The sequence below is a fragment of the Gambusia affinis genome, linkage group LG10 (assembly GCF_019740435.1).
Source record: "Gambusia affinis linkage group LG10, SWU_Gaff_1.0, whole genome shotgun sequence".
NCBI classification, from domain to species: domain Eukaryota; kingdom Metazoa; phylum Chordata; class Actinopteri; order Cyprinodontiformes; family Poeciliidae; genus Gambusia; species Gambusia affinis.
In genome coordinates this window covers 12,888,510-12,907,487 of record NC_057877.1, presented here as the reverse complement: position 1 = coordinate 12,907,487, position 18,978 = coordinate 12,888,510, and the positions used below count along the sequence as shown (strand labels likewise).

Sequence of the window (18,978 nt, the reverse complement as noted above, 5' to 3'; positions counted from 1 at the left end):
AATCCATGTATTAAACTCTTAATGCATATAAAAAGTAATTTTAGACAGAGATTTACCAAGAAATTGGTCTGAAACTCAAAACCCAAATCTTTTTATAAGGGAATGTACCAGACAACAGTCTTCACTGTAGAAGTTGTTACCGAGAGAAAAACAAATCTCAAAACCAGAAAATACTGTTTGCATTTCCTGCATGTTGAGACATGCCTTTGACTGATTAAGACTGAGAAAGTCAGAAACTTACAGAAGATAACAGAAGAAAAATGCATGCATTGTTTTATTCTTTTGACATTTTGATTAATGTCAATTATGGTGGATTTAGAAATGCTGACAGCCTTCTGAAAATCTCAGAGTTGAGATAAGCATCTGCATTTTTATTTTGTACTGCAGCCACACTAACTGTTGTTCTAAGATTTACAATTTCAACTCTAATTGTTTTTGCCCTTGTTTCAAAGTATTAATACAACTCTTGTTATTGCAATCAATCTCTCACATGGCATGAAGCTAGTATAACTAATAACCAATCGTAGCTGGAAGGCTATAAACAAATATTTTGCCATTGTTACAGTTCTCAGAGAAATCAAAAGGTGCCAAAACCACCATGGGCAAACCAAAACTTTACAACTCAAAACTGAGATAGGAAATTGTCCAAAAACTTTAATGAGTGCATCTAAAAATAAGCATGTTTACTTGAAAACTTGAAATTTAGCAGGTGAGAATTTGCATATGCTACATATCAAATTCAATAGTTATTTGGGGAGCATGAAGACATAATTCTGGTCTTACTCTTTAGAAATAAAGCAGTTCATTCAGATTTTTATTCGCTGTCATACTGAAACAACCTCACACCATATTTAGTGACATTATAGAACAAGATAAGTTCACTTACAACTCCTGGTGAGGGGAGGCACATGCACTTTATGTTAACTGCACAACAGTGTGCAAATAGCCAGTAATGGGTTGCAAATTTTTGACCTGCTGCTGGCATCCAACGATCATGAGATCTACACACAAAGACAGTCAGGAAAGTTGGACCTTGTTTGAGGGGGAAGAAGGGGTTTGGGGGTGTTTCCCCTAATAAAACCACTGACAATCTACCTGACCTCCATAAGAAAACAATATATTCACTTAAAAAATAAGTTGATTTGTCTGTGTTTTAAGTGCAATACTTTTCTCCGCGGTATTTTTTTCTTAAATCTATAAGATAAAGTCCAACAGTTTTGACTTACTGAGTCTTACAAGACTAACTAACAACTCATGAGGGTGTGTAAATGTGTTGTATTTTCTGACTAAAAGACCATAGCCCTCATTAAACGCGTGGAACATAGTAGCTAGCCTACTTACCGGTGGTCGGTTTTGAGGAAACATTGTAGCCGCCGACTTGCGTGTCTCCTGGTGCGTGTTTTGTTTAATTCCTCCTTCCTATTTTGTCTCCGTTTTCGGACCGAAAGCTTCGTCGAGAAATACACCAGCAAGCCAATGTACTGCTGTGACTCTCACAGAGGCATTTGGCCGGGTTTCAAAGATAATGGCAGAGCTAGTCTCGACTCGCTCCTTCCCCTGCTCAAGGCTCCTTTGTTCTGGGTTATATCTCCAGCCCTACGCCACGCCACACCACGCCACGCCGAGCTCAACGCGCAATGAAGGACCGGGGAGAGGAGAGGAAAGAAACCCGGTTACAGGGAGCTGTCTTCCCAAGAACTCAGCTCCGCTTCCAACGATTCGGTGTTTATAATTGTCTCCTTCGATATGTGTCTCCGTCTGAAGCATAAAGGCCAGAATGAGGGGGAAGCAGAGGGGGGATGCGGTTATAGCTTGTGGCTTCCTAGACGGACACACCACCAGCTCACTCAATACAGCCGCAGCCTCTTTTGTCTCCCTCGCTGGCCTGCTCTCTTTTCACACAATCCTCCCAGTGCCTCCACTTCTCCCACTCCCCCTACTCTGCTCTGATCTGATCCCAACCTCCATGGGACCTTGAATTTCAGTTGCCTGGAAAAAAAAGCCCAGGAAGCCTAAAAATGCGTCTTTTCATTCCCCTCTTAAATGTGCTTTTTTTCCATGTTTTAGGTTGCACTTATTAGTAAAGATAATTAATCAGCGCACGTACATGACGCTTTTCTCCAAACAGCCTGGTGATATTTGGTCTTGTTAGTGTTGCTACCCGGTTCAGCCTCGTGCGAATATATAATTGAAAATATATTCGCTCATATGCGACATTTTAATAAAATGAAAATGACTGAATAAAGGGGAGATTCAAAGGAATTGTTGAGGTGATTGAATGAAATCTCCACGTGGGGCTCGGACTCGGCACGGTAAACATTGGCGGAGTGAGCCAATGAGCATTGAGAGCCCCCACGTGGGGTTAAGGTGACCGCTTGCTGATTGGACAGCGTAGCCAGCACAATGGTTCCACACGTCAATCAACGCGATGCAACAACGGCTCCGTGGGGTTAACCCTTTCCTGGGTGCCTGGAGTGATTGAAAATGCGAGTAGGAGGTTGTGTGGTTGGCGTATCAAGATTCTGTGGTTTCCCCTTATTTCTCTCCACAAACCCGGCAATGCATTTAAAAACCCTCGAATATATTCCTCAATTTATGGTGATAAATTGACTTTGCAGTAACACGTACAGTAACACTCTTTGACACTGATAAAACAAACGGTTAGAGTTCAGAAAAAGGGGGAAAAGTGATATAACACTTTGCATACACTTTATCAGGGGGGATTTTAATCTGTATAGTGTGTAGAAAAGCTGGTTTCACAGCTAAAATAAATTAAAATATTTTTCTTAAGGAATCAGCTCATTAGTTAAATTCTAATACTACCATCACACCTGTTCTTGTCTGCCTTTCATTTCAAGGCATATGAAGATAGTGCCACAGGAATATAACACGCCAGCATTGCCTTACTTAAACTCATAGACACCAAATCTAATAGGCGATACCACACATGTGCACGACTGATACAAAATTGACAAACTGTGTTACATATCATGACAAATATCCGAATAAAAAACAAAAAACTTTACCTACTCTCAAATTCTGCAAACACCTGCATCTCAGCGTGCCAAATGCTTGGAACTAAAATCTTAATTAGATGGCGTCATATTCTTTCTGAAATGTAATTCCTGGATGCTTGCTTAGTTAGATATTTGATCCTGAAATATGAAGAAAAATAAATAAATAAAATCCCAGAAACAATGAAGTCCGGGAAAATTAGCACACTCTGTCCAGGAACAGCAGAGCCCTGTGATTTTCTTACTCTTTATCTCAATAAACAAACACTATTCAGGATGGAAATACATCAAATCAACTTACAAACAAAAAATGACATGACCAGACTCATTGCTTCACAAAATCTTAACTTCATCTTAATAAGAATAAAAAAAATTAACATAGTAGAATATGTAGGAAATTGTGTGACATTGGCTTGATTGGTTGCTGAGACAATTTTATGTATCTGATTTGTGCTCACATGACAAAAAGTAAGAACTTGTTTGTGACTGATACATACTTACATTATACATACATTACTTAACTAAAATAATTGTAAACAATGGCAAAATGTATTTTACTTTTGTATACTGTGGCATGTTAACGTCTCCCCCTTATAACCAAAGTTGGGCTGTATGACAACAATAGCTTGAGTTTAGCATTAGCATAGCTGCTAAACTAAAATGGGATCTAGCCATCCATTATCTGTACCCACTTATTTTTGAACAGTCACAGGAGCCAGTGGGGGCTTTTTAATTTGATACATTCGGTCAGCTTGTTGTGTAAGCCATTCAAACCCCCTTACACGCAGTGATTGAATCTTCGTCTGTGCAGACAAAGATCCTGCATTGCATATCATGATGTACATTGTTATTGGGCAGTGCTTTCCTTACCATAGTGCTAATCTGCAATATCTGTTATATTCAGCCTTACAGCTTACTGAAGAAAATGCATGCACCAAATAACGTAATGATGACTGACTGAACCAACGTGTTTGGTTAAATTCTAATCAAATACTTTTGTTGAATAATAATTTTAATGTTGCTAATTTAATTAAATTGTCAACCTTATATTTGAAAAATAACATACCGGATTTAATTTGTATTATTTCATGGTTGGTATTTAATACCCTTCAAAATGTCTTGGCCAATCTGACCGATTGTAAGAAGTGCCAAGCAAACCAAATATCATAATTAAGCACCACAGGCACTTTAATGATAGTAATGAAATATTTGCAAGGGTGTATACAATATGTGCATTCTGTGCCTACAAAAAAAAGAGTACTATTTAAGAGCGTAGGGGTAGGAAACCGCAAAAGAATTGGTATTCTGGTGGCATGGCCCCTTTAGCTGGGCTCATAATTAGAGAAAGAGATATTGAAAAAGCAATTTCTGACAGTGGAAATCACAACCTGCCAGAGGTGGAGTTGGAAAATATAGATGGGTGTGTGCACATTTATGTGAGAATGTGTGTGTGTGTGGGTGTGTGTGTGTGGGTGTGTGTGTGTATGTGTGTAGGGTGGGGGGGGGGGAGACGCAGAGAGAGAAAGAGAGAGAGGAAGAGAGAGAGATGCAAAAGGGGGAGGGAGGTAGAGAGGAGGAGGAGAATAAAGGATGAAGGACAGCAGGGGGGATGCTGAGAAAGACGAGCCAGTGGGGAGGGTTAGGAGATTGAACGAGAGCGGGAGTGCACACACGGGTGATGGAAAAAATGTGTGTGTGTGTGTGTGTGTGTGCGCATGTCTGTTGGCGTGTATGTGTGTGTGTTGATCAGACAAGTGAGGGAATGAAAACGAGAAAGAGAGGAAGAGGGAGGAGTGGAGAAAGAGAGGAAGAGGGAAAGAAAGAAAGATTTTATTGCCATTTTTCCCATGAATTTTAATGCACAGCACTCGCCTCCCTCCAGGATTCTGGGATCACATTTATTAGAAAAAAAAAAAAAAAAAGAAAAAATCATGAGGAATGCAGTGCTTTTCAGTCTGCTGCTGCACAGTGGGATGCTTCATGTTGTGTGTGTCTTTTGTGTGTTGTTGTTGTTGGTCCTGAGAGTTGCAGGATGTACGAGTCTCCACTGCATGGTGCAAGGGTGGGGGTATGATAATATAGATGCTAGAAAATGATAAGTGAAGGACACATATTATTGCTATTGGCAGGTCAGATGAAGGAGTATGCCAGGTGTGTGTGTGTGTGAGTGTGTGTGTGTGTGCTTTGGCTGAACTCCAGTGACTGAACAAACTACAGTTCTCTTCTCACTTCAACAGCCAGAGCATAAAAATGGCTCTTGATGGGAAACTGTAAATCCGGATTTTCATTTATGTTTTCAGATCATTTGTATAGGTAATATACTTTTTTGTACAACACAGATTAAGTGAGTCAAAGCAAACATGTCACTTGTCTCAAACAGAATGCCACAAGAATAAGGACAATTCCACTGAAAGTAATTGTACAAGTCCTACATTCACATGTAGAGGTTGAGGGGTTTGAGTTAAGCTGATAAAAATACCAGACCTTTGTAATAACAAAAAAAAAAAAAACCTCAGATGACACAAAGTATCAAGCTGGGACTGATATTAGAATCAAATGATAACCCAGTGTTGTCAACAATGTGAGCTGAACCAACAGTTTGTTACCATTAGATCTACGGACACGTCGGTTAAACGCTGTCCTTTAGAGGAGTTATTGAGAAACAACTTCAGGATTGTTTTCTTAGTGCAGTAACTTTCACCTGACTGTGACTGACATCGTATCATCACTCTATGTACAAATTAAAGCAATTTAAGTATTATACACATGCTGCTTTTTCAAACAAGACTGTTTATCTCTGTACACTTGTTTCTTTGCTCTGCCTACATATTTTCTGTTGGACTAACATCAAGGCTTTGTGATGGCCACCCAAAACAGATTTGTCATGCATAAGCCACTTTGTAACTATCATTGAGATATGCTTAGTGTCATTTGTCCATTTGGACAACTCGTTTCCTAAGGGCTGATGTCTTGACATGTTGCTTCATTATTTTTGCGTAATGTTATTTCCCGCACAACACAGTCGAGATCTTTTCTCATGATTTAATTTAATAAAAGACATAATTTCCATCCAACTTGTATCTTTGTCTGATCAAGTTTGAACAATGTAGAACACTCCCCTAGTTAAATCTCCCAAAGGGACTCCTGCTATTTTTAAAGAATAACTCTATAATGAGGAATTTTTTAAAAAAAAAAGGTTTTGTTGGCTCTAGTGACCTTTGTTTGAAAGTAGGAACGAGGGTAGTGAGAGAGGGGGAAGACATGCAGAAAATGTCACCAGGCTGGGAGTCGAACCTGCAACCACAAGGACTAAGGCCTCAATAGGTGGGTTATGAAATTGCCCCTGCGCCACCACAGCATCCCATAATGAGGACATTTTGATTTAAAAGCTTAGACACCCTCTTAGGTATAGACAATGACAAATTCACTCCTCTTATTAATTTCTCCTATTTGCATCCCATTTCATCATCATCCCTGTATACTGCTGGGGTAGACTAAAGACCTCTCTACAGCCATGAACGAAACATGAAGATGTTGTTTCTTATTCTTCTTTTGTGAAGAGAAATCTTAAGAGCATACATCAATTTTGAAATTGACAAACTAAAAATTGCCTAAATACTTGGGACAGAGGATGATCATCAATTGTGTAGGTAGATGCAACTGATTTTAAACACAAACTTATTTTCTGTAATGGAGAATAAATGAAATGTTTTCCTTTCTGTCCTTTAAAGACAATGAAACTAATGTTTCATTGTCTTTATAGGACATTCTCATTAGTTTCATTGCACTACTGTGCAATGAAACTAATGAGAATGTGTGTTATATAAGGATAAGTAAGAGGCACAACTCTTTCATTTGAGTACACTGAAATGTACAACTTAATTTTTATTAACAAATTTATTGTACTAACAGTTCTGTCAATATTCAAAAGTACACATACACACATACAAATTTCAATTGTATGAGTCAATGGATTTCAAGGGGAATATACATATATATATATACAAATATATATATATTTTTTCTATCAGATTATTGCAAATCTGCTTTGTGTTTTAGGGGGATAGAAAGGTAAGCCGCTTCAAGTAAATGGTCTGAAATTATCTTTCTACACATTTGAAAATGTAGCATACATAACGTGAATACCGACGAAGTCATGGTGTCACCATGTTTGGACTTCTCCAAATATTCCAAGGCAGGAGGGCAAAATTTTTGAAACATAACATACATTGCAAATAAACATCATCGCAAAAGATGCTAAAGTGGATGAGCTTTTTTCCTGGTCATTGTCTTTCCTCTAAAAAAAACATTACATTAAAAAACTGAAGCGTGAGAGCTGTGTATCTTTGAGGCATTTCTGCAACCAAGATCAATTTTGATAATCTGTCAATACTTCAGAGCATTAAAGGTATTCACAAAAGTGTGTTTTACAGTGCAAATGTGGCTTATGAAGGCAGTCCTTCAAAATAAAGACTAAGACCATTACTTAACACTTTGAAACATACTTCAACAATAGTGTCTACAAATATACAAAGGAAATTCATATCTATCATATTTCTAAAAGTAAAAATGTATTATTGTCTGCAGACTATGGGTGCTTGGCTTGGATGAAAAACATTGATGCTTCCACCTTTTCCTGTCCTCTGAACCTCTTCCCAGTCTGCCCAGTACTATCCGGTTTAAGGCTGAGTGTGGTTCCTGACTAGTAAGGGCCTGAGTGATGGGAAGACAATGCCACAGTGTTGTCACGATGACCATCCCTCCTCATCTTCACCCCCATCTCACCGCTGCCTCCCCTGAGCCCCCCTTCTCCTCTGTTCCTCATCAGACAAGATGGGTGTCAGCACAGAGACGGCATGGTGATTTATTGGTCTGTGCTCCTTAGGGACCCCACCTCCTAGCACTCACTCTCATCCACACACAATCTCAGAGCCCTCCCACACCCCTCTCCTCACACTCCCTCCTCCACCCTCAATTTTTCCCACCCACCCCCGACTCTTCCCATCCGCCCTCCAATCCATTCTCTCCCCTTCTGTCCTCTCCTGCTGCACGGCCCCTGAGGGAAAAGAAAAGGTAATGACCCACATCAGCAGCAGCTATTCTCACATGCACACATACACAGACACACACCTCTTACACCCCCCCAGCAGGCAGATACAAATAAATATCCTCTGTGACACACATACGCACACGTACGCTCACATAAAACAGGCGCTGACACATTTACGCCCACAGGCATGTGTATCTGGGATCTCAGGAATTCCATTGCTGTGCCGTAACGTTATTGTGTTCCTGTTCAGAAATCCTCTGCAGTCTCTGGCCTGCAAAACGTGACACCGAGGCTATTGAAAGTAACTCTTTTGCAATGTTTTCATTTGTAAACAGGACAGTGATTTCATCATAATCTGTTGTAGAGTGTAGCCTTTCAATTTTCACAAGAATTTCATCAATCTGAACAATGGACAGCTTTTAAATTCTTCATAGAAGGGTGGAATAGGATATTTTGTCCCTTAGCTTGCCTTAAGATAGTTGCACAATTTTTTCATACAATTCTCTCAAATGGGTCAGTTTTGAAATAAAACTTTATGTGATGGCAAAATCCCTACACAAAACCATCAGGATGATTCGCATTCTCACTTGTTTGATGACTTTTTTCTCTTTTCAAACGGCTAGGTGAGAAACGCATCGTTTCCAAATGTTGACTTTGAATGCAGGCAGTGAATTCACACTGAAGGCAGAGGTTAAATTTGAGCATTGACTTGCAAATGCTACTGACAGTGCTCTGTGTGTGCTGTCACTCATCACGCAGCAGAGTGATGGTCTTCTGCTCGAAGTGTGCTGCAGGTCTCCACTTTGCCTGAGTGCTGGCAGACAGAAGAGTCTGCCAGCACTCAGTTCAGGTGCTAGTCTAAATGTTTTTGGACCTATTACTGTAACTATATATATATATATATATATATATATATATATATATATATATATATATATATATATATATATATAGACTTATTATGTACTCTTATATTATTATATAAAAATCTGACTTGTCTTGGTTTGTGGATGAACTCCAATTTGAAACCTCATATACGGTGTTGTATTCCCAAGGTTTTTATTTTCTGAGAGCATACTGGCAGGATTGTGGAACACTGCATCATGCTGCCACCTGGTGCTCAAAAAGGAAGTCGCAAGACTTATTGCCACATCTCACACAGAACACGCAGTATTAGGTCTTTATTGCGACTGTTCCAGCGGAATAACACAATATGACAGATTTTCTCCACGCTATTTTCCCACATTTCCTCATTTTCGTGATGGCATACTTAAAGTATTCCAACTTTTCTCTGTACATTAATGTATAATCTAATTACTCAGCAAAGATCTTTTATTCAGTTACGTGTTTATTAAGCCTTAGTTTTCACTTGAGTTAGTTTGCACCTGAAGTGCACTATTTCAGTTCCCACTAAGAACTTCTCCAGTTTAGTGGTAGAAGATGGCACAGTAAATGGTCACGCAAATTTATCATGTTGGATGACCCTCTCACCACAAGGTGTCACTATTACACTATAATCACCAAGCTTATTTTAACAGGTTTTATTATATAGTTTAATATGACGTATTTACTTCTCTGTCTTAAATTTACAATAAATCTGACACAATAATAACTCACATTACAAGGGCTTTACAGTTTCCAATGTGTTTAATGTGACCCGGCAGAACAGACAATAATTAAACAATTAGATTTGCAACATTAGTTAGAGGAAGGCAAGTTTGTTTATGTAGTAACTTTCATGAAGGCTATTTCATAGTGTATTACATAAGAGCAGGGTAAGACATTAAAAACATGAAATGCATCAATAGAACAACTGTAACAATTGAAGTATCACATATATATATTTTTTTCCTTTAAAAGCTTCTGATCTTCCTGGGTGATTGCTTTCAGGATTTTCCTAAAGCAGAAGTTTCCATCTTTTACAAATATAAACTTTCTTGGCTAAACACTACTATTATTCTAACATTTTCCCCTTTTAGTTGGGTTTTTTTCTCGCTTGGCAGGTTTCTGGAATTTTGTGTTTTCCAAGCTAGCTGTCTAACATATCCGGGTCTTCCACCTTCCCCTGCAGTCTTTCTCTGTTGCAGTTGCAGTTCTTTCGATGATAGCAAAACAGATAGCAGAAAATAATTGTAGGAATTCAGAGTGTCAGGGATTACGGATCAATTTGTGACCCCCTAAATGCTTTTGTTCAGCAGGTCCACGGTTTGGTTCTTGACTTTATTAGACATTGTCATGTTGGAAACAGTTTAACAGGAATGTAGAATAAGGTATTTTTTGCAACAGCACAGCTCCCAACAAAAGCTGTAGAAAAATAGACTCAAACCTTTCAATTTGGAAGAAAAATGCATATGCAGAACTTTACACTTACAGTCATTTAATAGCTGCCTCTGTTTGGTATTTTTCTTTGTTAACACACTTCAGGATCAACATGGCCAATATAGGATCCCTATATGGACCTCATGAGAACTCCAAAAGGGATGAGGTCTGTGGAGAAAGCAACATTTCACATTTGTTGCAGAAAGGAATATGTAAAATGATCATTAGGTCAACAGAAACTATCACTATAAATGTTGTGCTGGACCCATCTGTTTTCATTCTCTATAAATGAACAATATGACTCTGTATAATCTAAATCTGGATGCCGAAACAGAGCATATGTCACCTTTGCCAGGTGAGATGGGTGGTCTTTCCACACAAGCTTCACAGTATCGTACTGTGTGCCATATTTCCAAAGCCATTACACAGAAACATTTCCTGATTATTTTTAATGGGAATTAATAGCTAGAAGGTGCATTCATGTGCACTTCCTGTTAAGGTGAGATCATTCTGGTCCGCAATAGGACTTGGGACCGTTTCCATCCCAAAAATAAGGCCTCTGTCACACCGATGTTTGTTTATGTCTTCATGTTACGACTATTCCTCAGGAGAGGGGAATTTGTCCCCTGCTCATAAATCTTTAGCGACTTGCATGACTTGCACGGTTGAAAGAAATATCGCACGGCTCTGTGGCAAAACGAATGCGTCAGAGAGAGTGTGTGTTCAAATAAGTATATAAATTACAGATCAGGATCACTGTTGCTAGCAGAGAGGATGGCTAACGGCCAGATAAACTGTTTCTTCTGTCGCTATGCTCAACCTAAAACAAATGCAGCGTTATCCACTTTGTGAGGCCCCTGTAGCTGAGCTCCTTTGCTCTGAGCTGCTGTCCCAAGACAAGCTGGAAATACCACAAGAACCCAAAGCATTCCTGTTCCACTGTCTCCTTGGGACTTGCTTATTCTTACAAGGTGAAAACCAACCATCTGCAGTGTGTCGGCTCTGAGGTTTTACTACTCGATAATGACTGATGTTTGGACAATAAAACTCTTTCAAGCACATCAAGGACAGAAGTTAAGTCCTCATTATTAATGATGTAGCTGTCATCGCCATCACCTTCATCATATGTCTTGCATTGGGTCCCTCTAATTTAAGATAATGTAATTGTAGTTGCCACAAACCAATCAGCGCTAATTAACCACAGAGGCAGAGTAACCGTGGTGTTGTAGTCGTGATTACGAAAATAAAAATCTACTTCCCCTGAGGCTTAGTGAAAACAAGAAAGTGAGATTGTCACTGATAGCAAATTAAAAACATTCACATCATAACAACAGTCATTTTAGACTACTGGAGGACTTTATGACCATTTTTGGGAATCTTCTTTGTGCATTGATTACTGCAACTAACTTTGGTGTTTCTCTCTCTTCATTTTTTCTTTCCTTTCCACAGAATATAGACCTGGTTCAGTGATTTTACATCCGACTAAATTAACAAACAGCTCTAAATTAAATGAAAAAGTGCATTTGAACCCAATTTAATTGTACATAATTGAAAAAGTCCATCTTGTAAAGTGTCTTTGCAAGACCTGTGTGATAAATTGGCTGCTTTATCAATTAAGATTATGTGAAAAAGTGCTTACCCAGTTACAGCTTCCTTTTGTGTTTGATTTTTTTTTTACATTTAAGTGTGTAAGATCATCAAACAAATGGTAATATCACTTAAAGATAAGTAAGTGTACAAAAGCAGTTCTCATATGAGTTATTCCGTTTTGTCTGATTACGTTGATCAGTCCAAAAGGAGTTATAAAACCAATTTTGAGGCCAAATTATGCTAGCGGACCACGGCGTGAGTCATTATCCACAAGTGGAGAAAACATGGAACATTTGTAAACTTCACCAGAAGTGGCTGATCTACCAAGATTACTTCAAGAGCTGATTGATGACTCATGACAGAGGTCATAAAAGAACCCAGAACAGCATCTTAAGCACTGCAGACCTCAGCCGACTTTGTTAAATTCAGTGTTCATGATCCAGCACTAGCAAAAAGAGACTCCATGAAAATGGCAATAATAGGGGAACTCCAAGAAAGAAAAACCTTTCCCCAACAAGAAAAACATAAAGGTCAGAAATGATGAATGTCGGAAAAATATTCTTTGAACTGATGAGAGACATCTGCTGAGGACAATGCATGATTATGTGTCTCCAAATTGCCCTGGGGTGGCCTCCAGCCCACTGACCACTGGAAAAGGGACTAGCCCCTTGCGTTCCTCCAAGAGTTTAAATTGTTCACTTAAACAGAGATTTGGAAGAAAAACCAATGATTGACATCTTTGAGTAAACATGCTCAAACTTCACATAAGTGTACATTCAATAATGTCTCTTTTTGCAGTTATTAGGAGACAAATGTTATGAGGGAAGCAGGTATTTTGAGTAAAAATCAATAATAATAGCTGTCTTATTCAAGGCCAGTCTGTATCAAAATGCATCTCGTGGGGTTTATCCACATGAAGCTGAAAACTTTGATCATTTGTTCATTAAATAAATTCTGCAGCACAAGGGTTCACAGCTGACTCAGATTACTGGAAACCTTATGGGCTTAATTATGAAACAGCATTTGCATTGTTATTTGAAGTTGTAGAAGGTTGTGGCTGCAGCCACTTTAATACTCTGAACGTAGAGCAGAAAGGGGTTAATTAACTGGTCTTTACACAGAAGCAAGAGTTCTGGCTCTGATGGACTTGCTGCATGGAAGAGGGGAAAACAACAGAGACGACAGTCGCTCATTTCTGAAGGCATTTTAATTGCTACGACGCAGAGCCAAGCTAAAAATGTCTCTGCTGGTTTCCAGCATGAGAATATAACTGAACCTTCTCTCTGTAATCACTGGGAGTCAAAGTTTGAGAAAAAAAAAATTATAATTCCTCTGGTATGCATGAGCGATCATATTCTACAAATTGGAGCTTGTCGGTTCTCTTGAGTTGAGAAGATTCAAAACTCAGAGTAGGGGCAGTGGTTTTCCCCCAGACTGGAGAAGTGACCACCTGCGTGAGAGTGGGTCCAGAGAACACCATGCTTTCTCTCTCCCTGTGCTGAAAATTTTATGTAAACAGTTCCACCTCATTGGGAAACCACAAAATAGTTAAATTCAAGACATGTGAAAGAACAACAGTCTCCCAGTTGTCAACTTCGAATCATGTAAACCACTTCAGCTCGCCCTCATTTCTGTCTCAGTTTCAAACCTCCCGCATCTTAATCGCTCATACTTAATACTCATACTCATACAAAAATATCAGGAAATAGAAACCTCCGGAAGTGAAGGTTTGACGAATTCGTGCAGCCCGAACATTTCACAGAACTTAGACTTTGCCTTTAATTTGTTCAACTTGGAGATTTTCTTTGTCCAGGCACGCTGTCAGAGTGACCGACTGAGAGTCGTGCCAAGATAGACCAAAAATATTCTAAATCTGATCCTAAGATTCCCCTTTAAAACCATCGGCCTGCTGGATGGACAATGGCTGAAGTGGGCTGAATCTATAGCGTCAACCGCAGCATCAAACTGCTGCCAAGCGAGTCTTTTCTGTGATGCTTTTACTGCTTCCAGTTCTGAGGTTTCCCCCAAACCACTCATTTTAAGAACCACTTCTCACGAGACTCACAGCCATTCACAGAAATACATCATGGTGGAAACAAACCATTCATGACTTTTATGATGGTTTCTAAGGAATTAAACTTTTGCTACTTATATTTTCAAAATTGTCTGTATTTGAAGTCTGACGCTGCTTTAAAGGCAACACAATATTTCATCCTTCTGGATTCTAAAGCCATTAGCTCTGACCACACTATTATAAAAATCAATAAATATTTTAGCTGTGCACATTGGCAATCATATAAATCAACATGTTTTTATGTTACAAACGTATAAATAGTGGGATTTGTGTGAACACAATAAACCACTGAAAATGTTTTTCTAGCTTCTATCTCAAGCTTCTATCTTTGATGAGAGATAATTCACTTCCGATGAAGCTTTTGAGGCTTCATCGGAAGTGAATCGTCTCTCACATCCGATAAGAGAAATGTATTCCAGCAAATACAGTTTATGATTTAATGAGACACAGCTTCCTGGAAGCATTATGGATAATAAAAAAGAGAGACTGTGATACATCTCTAACATGATTATTGCCACAGATGTGGACTCATTCAGGTACATCTCAAAATATGAAAATATTGTGAACAAGCATTTTTGAGCTCATTTCCAAATGTGAAACCCATGTATTGGTTCTTTACGCATATAATGGAACAATGCTATATTTTCTTTCCTTGTAATTTTGATGATTACGGCTTACAGACACTGAAAACTCAAAATTCAATGTATCACAAAATTAGAATTTTGCAGTGTCTTCCTTCTGAAAAAATATCTTTATTTCAGTGCATGAAATACCTGATGGGGCCTCCCTTTGTATAGATTACTGCATCAATGTGGCATGACAAGGAAGAGTTCTGGTCACCTTCAGGTCATCTGAATGGTAGAGTCTGTTGTCCCTGATTTTCCTTTTGACAATATTCTATGGATTCTCTGTGGGGTTCAGGTCAGGCTGGTTTAATAGCCAATTAAACACAGTAACTTCATGACTGTTGCAGTATCGGGGGGTGGTGGTGGTGGTACCAAGTCACGCTAGAGAATGAAATCAGCAGATGCCGACAGAAGCATTTCAGGAAGGATGAAATACTCTCAAGTATGGATTTTCTGTGGATTTCTGTCCTCTACACACCCACATTCAATCACAAATGATCAGTGCAAAGGTCCTTATTTAACTTTTTGTCAATATTCACATTTTCTGAGATTTTATGATATGTAAGCTATAATCACCAATATTACAAGAAATAGGATCTGAAATATTTCTCTGCCTGAAATGGAGCTATATAATACATGGGTTTCACTTTCTACAAAAAAATAAATAAATAACCTTTCACAATATGCTATTTCCTTTCTTTGTACTTGTATACTTTGAATCACCAATCAGCAGAAAAGCTAAACAGCAAAACATCTTAATATTTTGTTGTTTTGACATTATGTTGAAAAATAACTCCATGCACACTTTGTCTTCATGGAATGCCAGCGAGTGATATCGTTTTAAATGAGGGACGACGTTGGTTTTCAGCACTGCCGCCAACAATATTCCCACAAACCTCCCTGTGGGTCCAGTGCTTATTTCGTTCCAAACACGAGTGTTTATTTTTCTGGTTCATTCAATGCTCCAGCCTCACAAAGGCAACCAGGAAAACCTTGTTGAAGTCATTCCTTAAAGTTAGGCACTTGGTTTTAATTATTCTTCAAGCACAAAAGAGAAGAAGAAAGAAAAACACGTTTTATGTACAAGAAAGTTACAGGTTAAAACAATAACATGTCAGGATGTTTCCAGAGGTAAAATGTTGGATCCTGTAATGCTAGGGAAGTTAAACCACATGTTACAGTTTACACTGGAATCGGATTCTAGTGTTGTGTAATTGTCAACAGTTTTGTTTTTACTCTAGAGTGAAAAAAATATCTGCACATAAAAAGCAAAAATTTTCATGTGCAAGTAGTCCCAAATAAATAAACCAAAATAGAAGCCAAGGTAAGAGCAAACAAGAGGGATTTAATTCTGTCTTTTATAATTTGTAATATTTTGTTAGAATCCACAAAAATAACAAAGACTCACCGACATGCAAAAATGTTTATTTCTCTAACGTTTTCACTCTTGTCACATTACAACCACACATTTTAATATATGAAGTCTTGCTGTTTCTGCTTTCACCACAACATTTTTTGCCATTCGTCTGGCAAGGCATGCCCATTTATTACGATGTCAGGGGTTGTTCTGTACTTCCCAATTCCAGATAATATTAAACATTGCTCCATGAAATTTTTTAAAACTTGGAATATTGTTTTATAACTAAAACCTGCCTGTAACGTTCCTTCAATTTCTGGATGTTGTTTTAATCCCTAATGTTCCATAATAACTCTTTATATATTACTTATAGAACAGCTGAATTTATACTTTTTTCTAGTAATTAATAAATTACTAGAAAAAATGAGTTGTTGCCCTGGATTTTATCACAAGGCATCTAAATAGAGAGAGATAAAAATCTACTTTTTTTTCATATTTTTCATGTTTCTACATGTAAAACATATGAAAACTGTGTATCTTTTTTGTTTTTTTCTTGCCATGTCTATCCTTACAGCTTTCTTTCAGAAATGTTTTCTGAGGATTACCAAAACAATTCTGGAGTACTATTTTACTGTAGATCATCTTTAAACATTTATCTTGTTATTATCTTCAATTCTTATCTACAATACTTGAGGAAATAGCTATTAATCAAGTGTGTGAGCATATTTTCTTAGAAGGGCTTGAACATGTAGACATAAAGGAACTAGGCTGGTTTAAATCTGTGTGACAGATTCCAGTTCCAAAGACAAACTGGAACGTGTCACACAGTCTGCTCCTACATCAGCTCTTCTGCTTCCTTGTGTGTATCTGCTGCGTCTTCTCGAACCCCCAGTCAGTCGTTATGGATGGCCACTCGTACTGAGCCCGATTTGGCTGGAGGTTTCTTCCTGTTAAAGAGGAATTTTTTCCTTTCTGCTGTTGCTACATGCATGCTTGGTATGAGGAATTGCTGTAAAGTTAATGTCAAAACGCAAGGGACTATCACTCCTCACTGGGTGCAATCTGCTGGGTTTTCTTCGACAGATAAACTTTAAGCCAATTTGAACAAATGAACCGAGATCAGTGAACTGGCCTGTTTGAAATGACTTGCTTGTAAAGAGACAACATTTTATCTGAATTGGTGCTACATACACAAACTGAATTGAAAATTGGACATAAATTGAATTGAACTAAAGCTTTAAATACAAAAAACTGACAATATTTCTCATTTTTATGTATTGAAGTCTTAACAAATATTTAATTCTAGGTGGATAAAAAAATAAAACATTTTGATTGCATTTTTTCTGCTATTTTCCTTTCCTCAAATTATAAATTTTGAAGAAAAGAAAAATTAGTTTTGCAAACAGCAACCTTTGGGATTTGTTAAATTTAGATAAGTGAGTGAAACCAGTAATGGATTGTTGCAAAACTAAAACTGAAATAAGTTGACACAGTGCCTTGCACAAAACTCTTGAGTTGCAAAACCACATTCTGGGACACAGCATGCATGCCAAAAGACATTTATCTCCTGATGGAGCAAAAACTATTTATCCAAACTCCCACTTGTGAAATTCCATGCAAAGGAAAAGTTAGTGAATAAATACAAATGAAAGATTAATACATTTTAGGGTGGAATATAGCTTTATTTAAAACTCTCCAGGTTGAAGACCGTAGACATAACCTACAGGCTACACCAAAGCAAAGAAAATATAAACAACAGGTACAAAGTTGACAGACGTTATAAAGCATGAAAAGTTAAAAGAAAGATAAAACAAGAGACTTTAACCCGTTAAAACTCTTAGTTTGTTTGAATATTGTCTATATCTGCGATGCTTGTCTTGCTGTGTAATATGTGTGCTGAAAACAAGAAAGGGCAGAACCAAACACCACAACCAATATCTGTTGTTGACTCTCCATCTAAAGTCAGAATTCACATACAAAATTATGTCACAGTCAACTTTACTGTGTTAGACACAAGCTGGAAAGGCAGTGGGATTTGGGAACTGTTGTACTGAGTGATCAAACTAATAATAATTAGCTATAAAAGGTCAAAACAATAAATTTCTTCTCATTTTGAACATTCAAACCATAGCAACGTGTTCTTTAAGAGAGGTTGCAGAGTATTGAGTGTGAGAGAAATTTAAAGAGTTACAATCTGGCATGCCTGCAGCTAAGCCTTTGATTACCACAGCTACCACTGCCATGTGTGCATGGCAGCCATGTTGGATTTTGAGGTCAGATTTGGCAAGAAAATGTTTTCATTCCAAGTTAGTATTCTGACTTCAGGGGGCATTAAAGTTGATGATTTCAGATAATTCAGACTTTATCACCCAAGTGGAACAATAACTGCTAGGTGGGATTTTCTCCATCTTCACTTTTGTCTCCATCTATTTTAATTCTAGCCTGAGAAATTAGTAGTCTGTCTGATCTTACTTTCAATCCAGCAGTGATCTCCACAAAAACCTGGCCCAAAACCAGATTCCAAACCTTAATACGAGAAAGAGAATAGGAGATTATGGGCCCATAAAATTTGAGCAGAGCAGTTTTACCAGCTTTAAAAACCAAGTTGAGCCCGTCACTCATTATCACGACGACAACAGCAATCGCTCCGAAGACCAACCATGGCAACTGTCCTAGACCTGGTGTTGAATCAAATAGACAAGCCTGAGTGGCTGAAACTCATCTATTGAATTTGAATTATACAAACATAAAAGTACACAAACAAAAACCTATATACACACTCACAATCATCTTTTATAAAGTCTCATAGCGTTAGTAGATACAGTATTTGTGGCTCATAGTGGCAAGCAGATGTGATTGCACAGAAAAACTTCAATAAAGCCGGCATTTCCAGCCTTGTACAAAGTGTATAGAAAATTTATATTACGCATAAATAAAACAGCCTTTTC

At 38.1% G+C, this 18,978-nt stretch overlaps 1 protein-coding gene across 5 annotated transcripts in view; it reads right to left on the bottom strand.

Annotated features, from left to right (window-relative positions):
• The window catches only part of tle2a (TLE family member 2, transcriptional corepressor a), a 47,066-nt gene extending 44,961 nt beyond the window's left edge, over window positions 1-2,105 (bottom strand). Inside the window, exon 1 of one of the 5 annotated variants that reach the window (XM_044130321.1) lies at window positions 1,342-2,105. In XM_044130321.1, the coding sequence (XP_043986256.1) occupies window positions 1,342-1,365 (24 nt within the window). In that variant the 5' untranslated portion in view covers window positions 1,366-2,105. The remainder of the gene's footprint in view (window positions 1-1,341) is intronic. The other 4 variants (XM_044130323.1, XM_044130322.1, XM_044130324.1 and 1 more) reach the window with 4 other exon arrangements.
• Window positions 2,106-18,978: the final 16,873 nt, after the last annotated feature.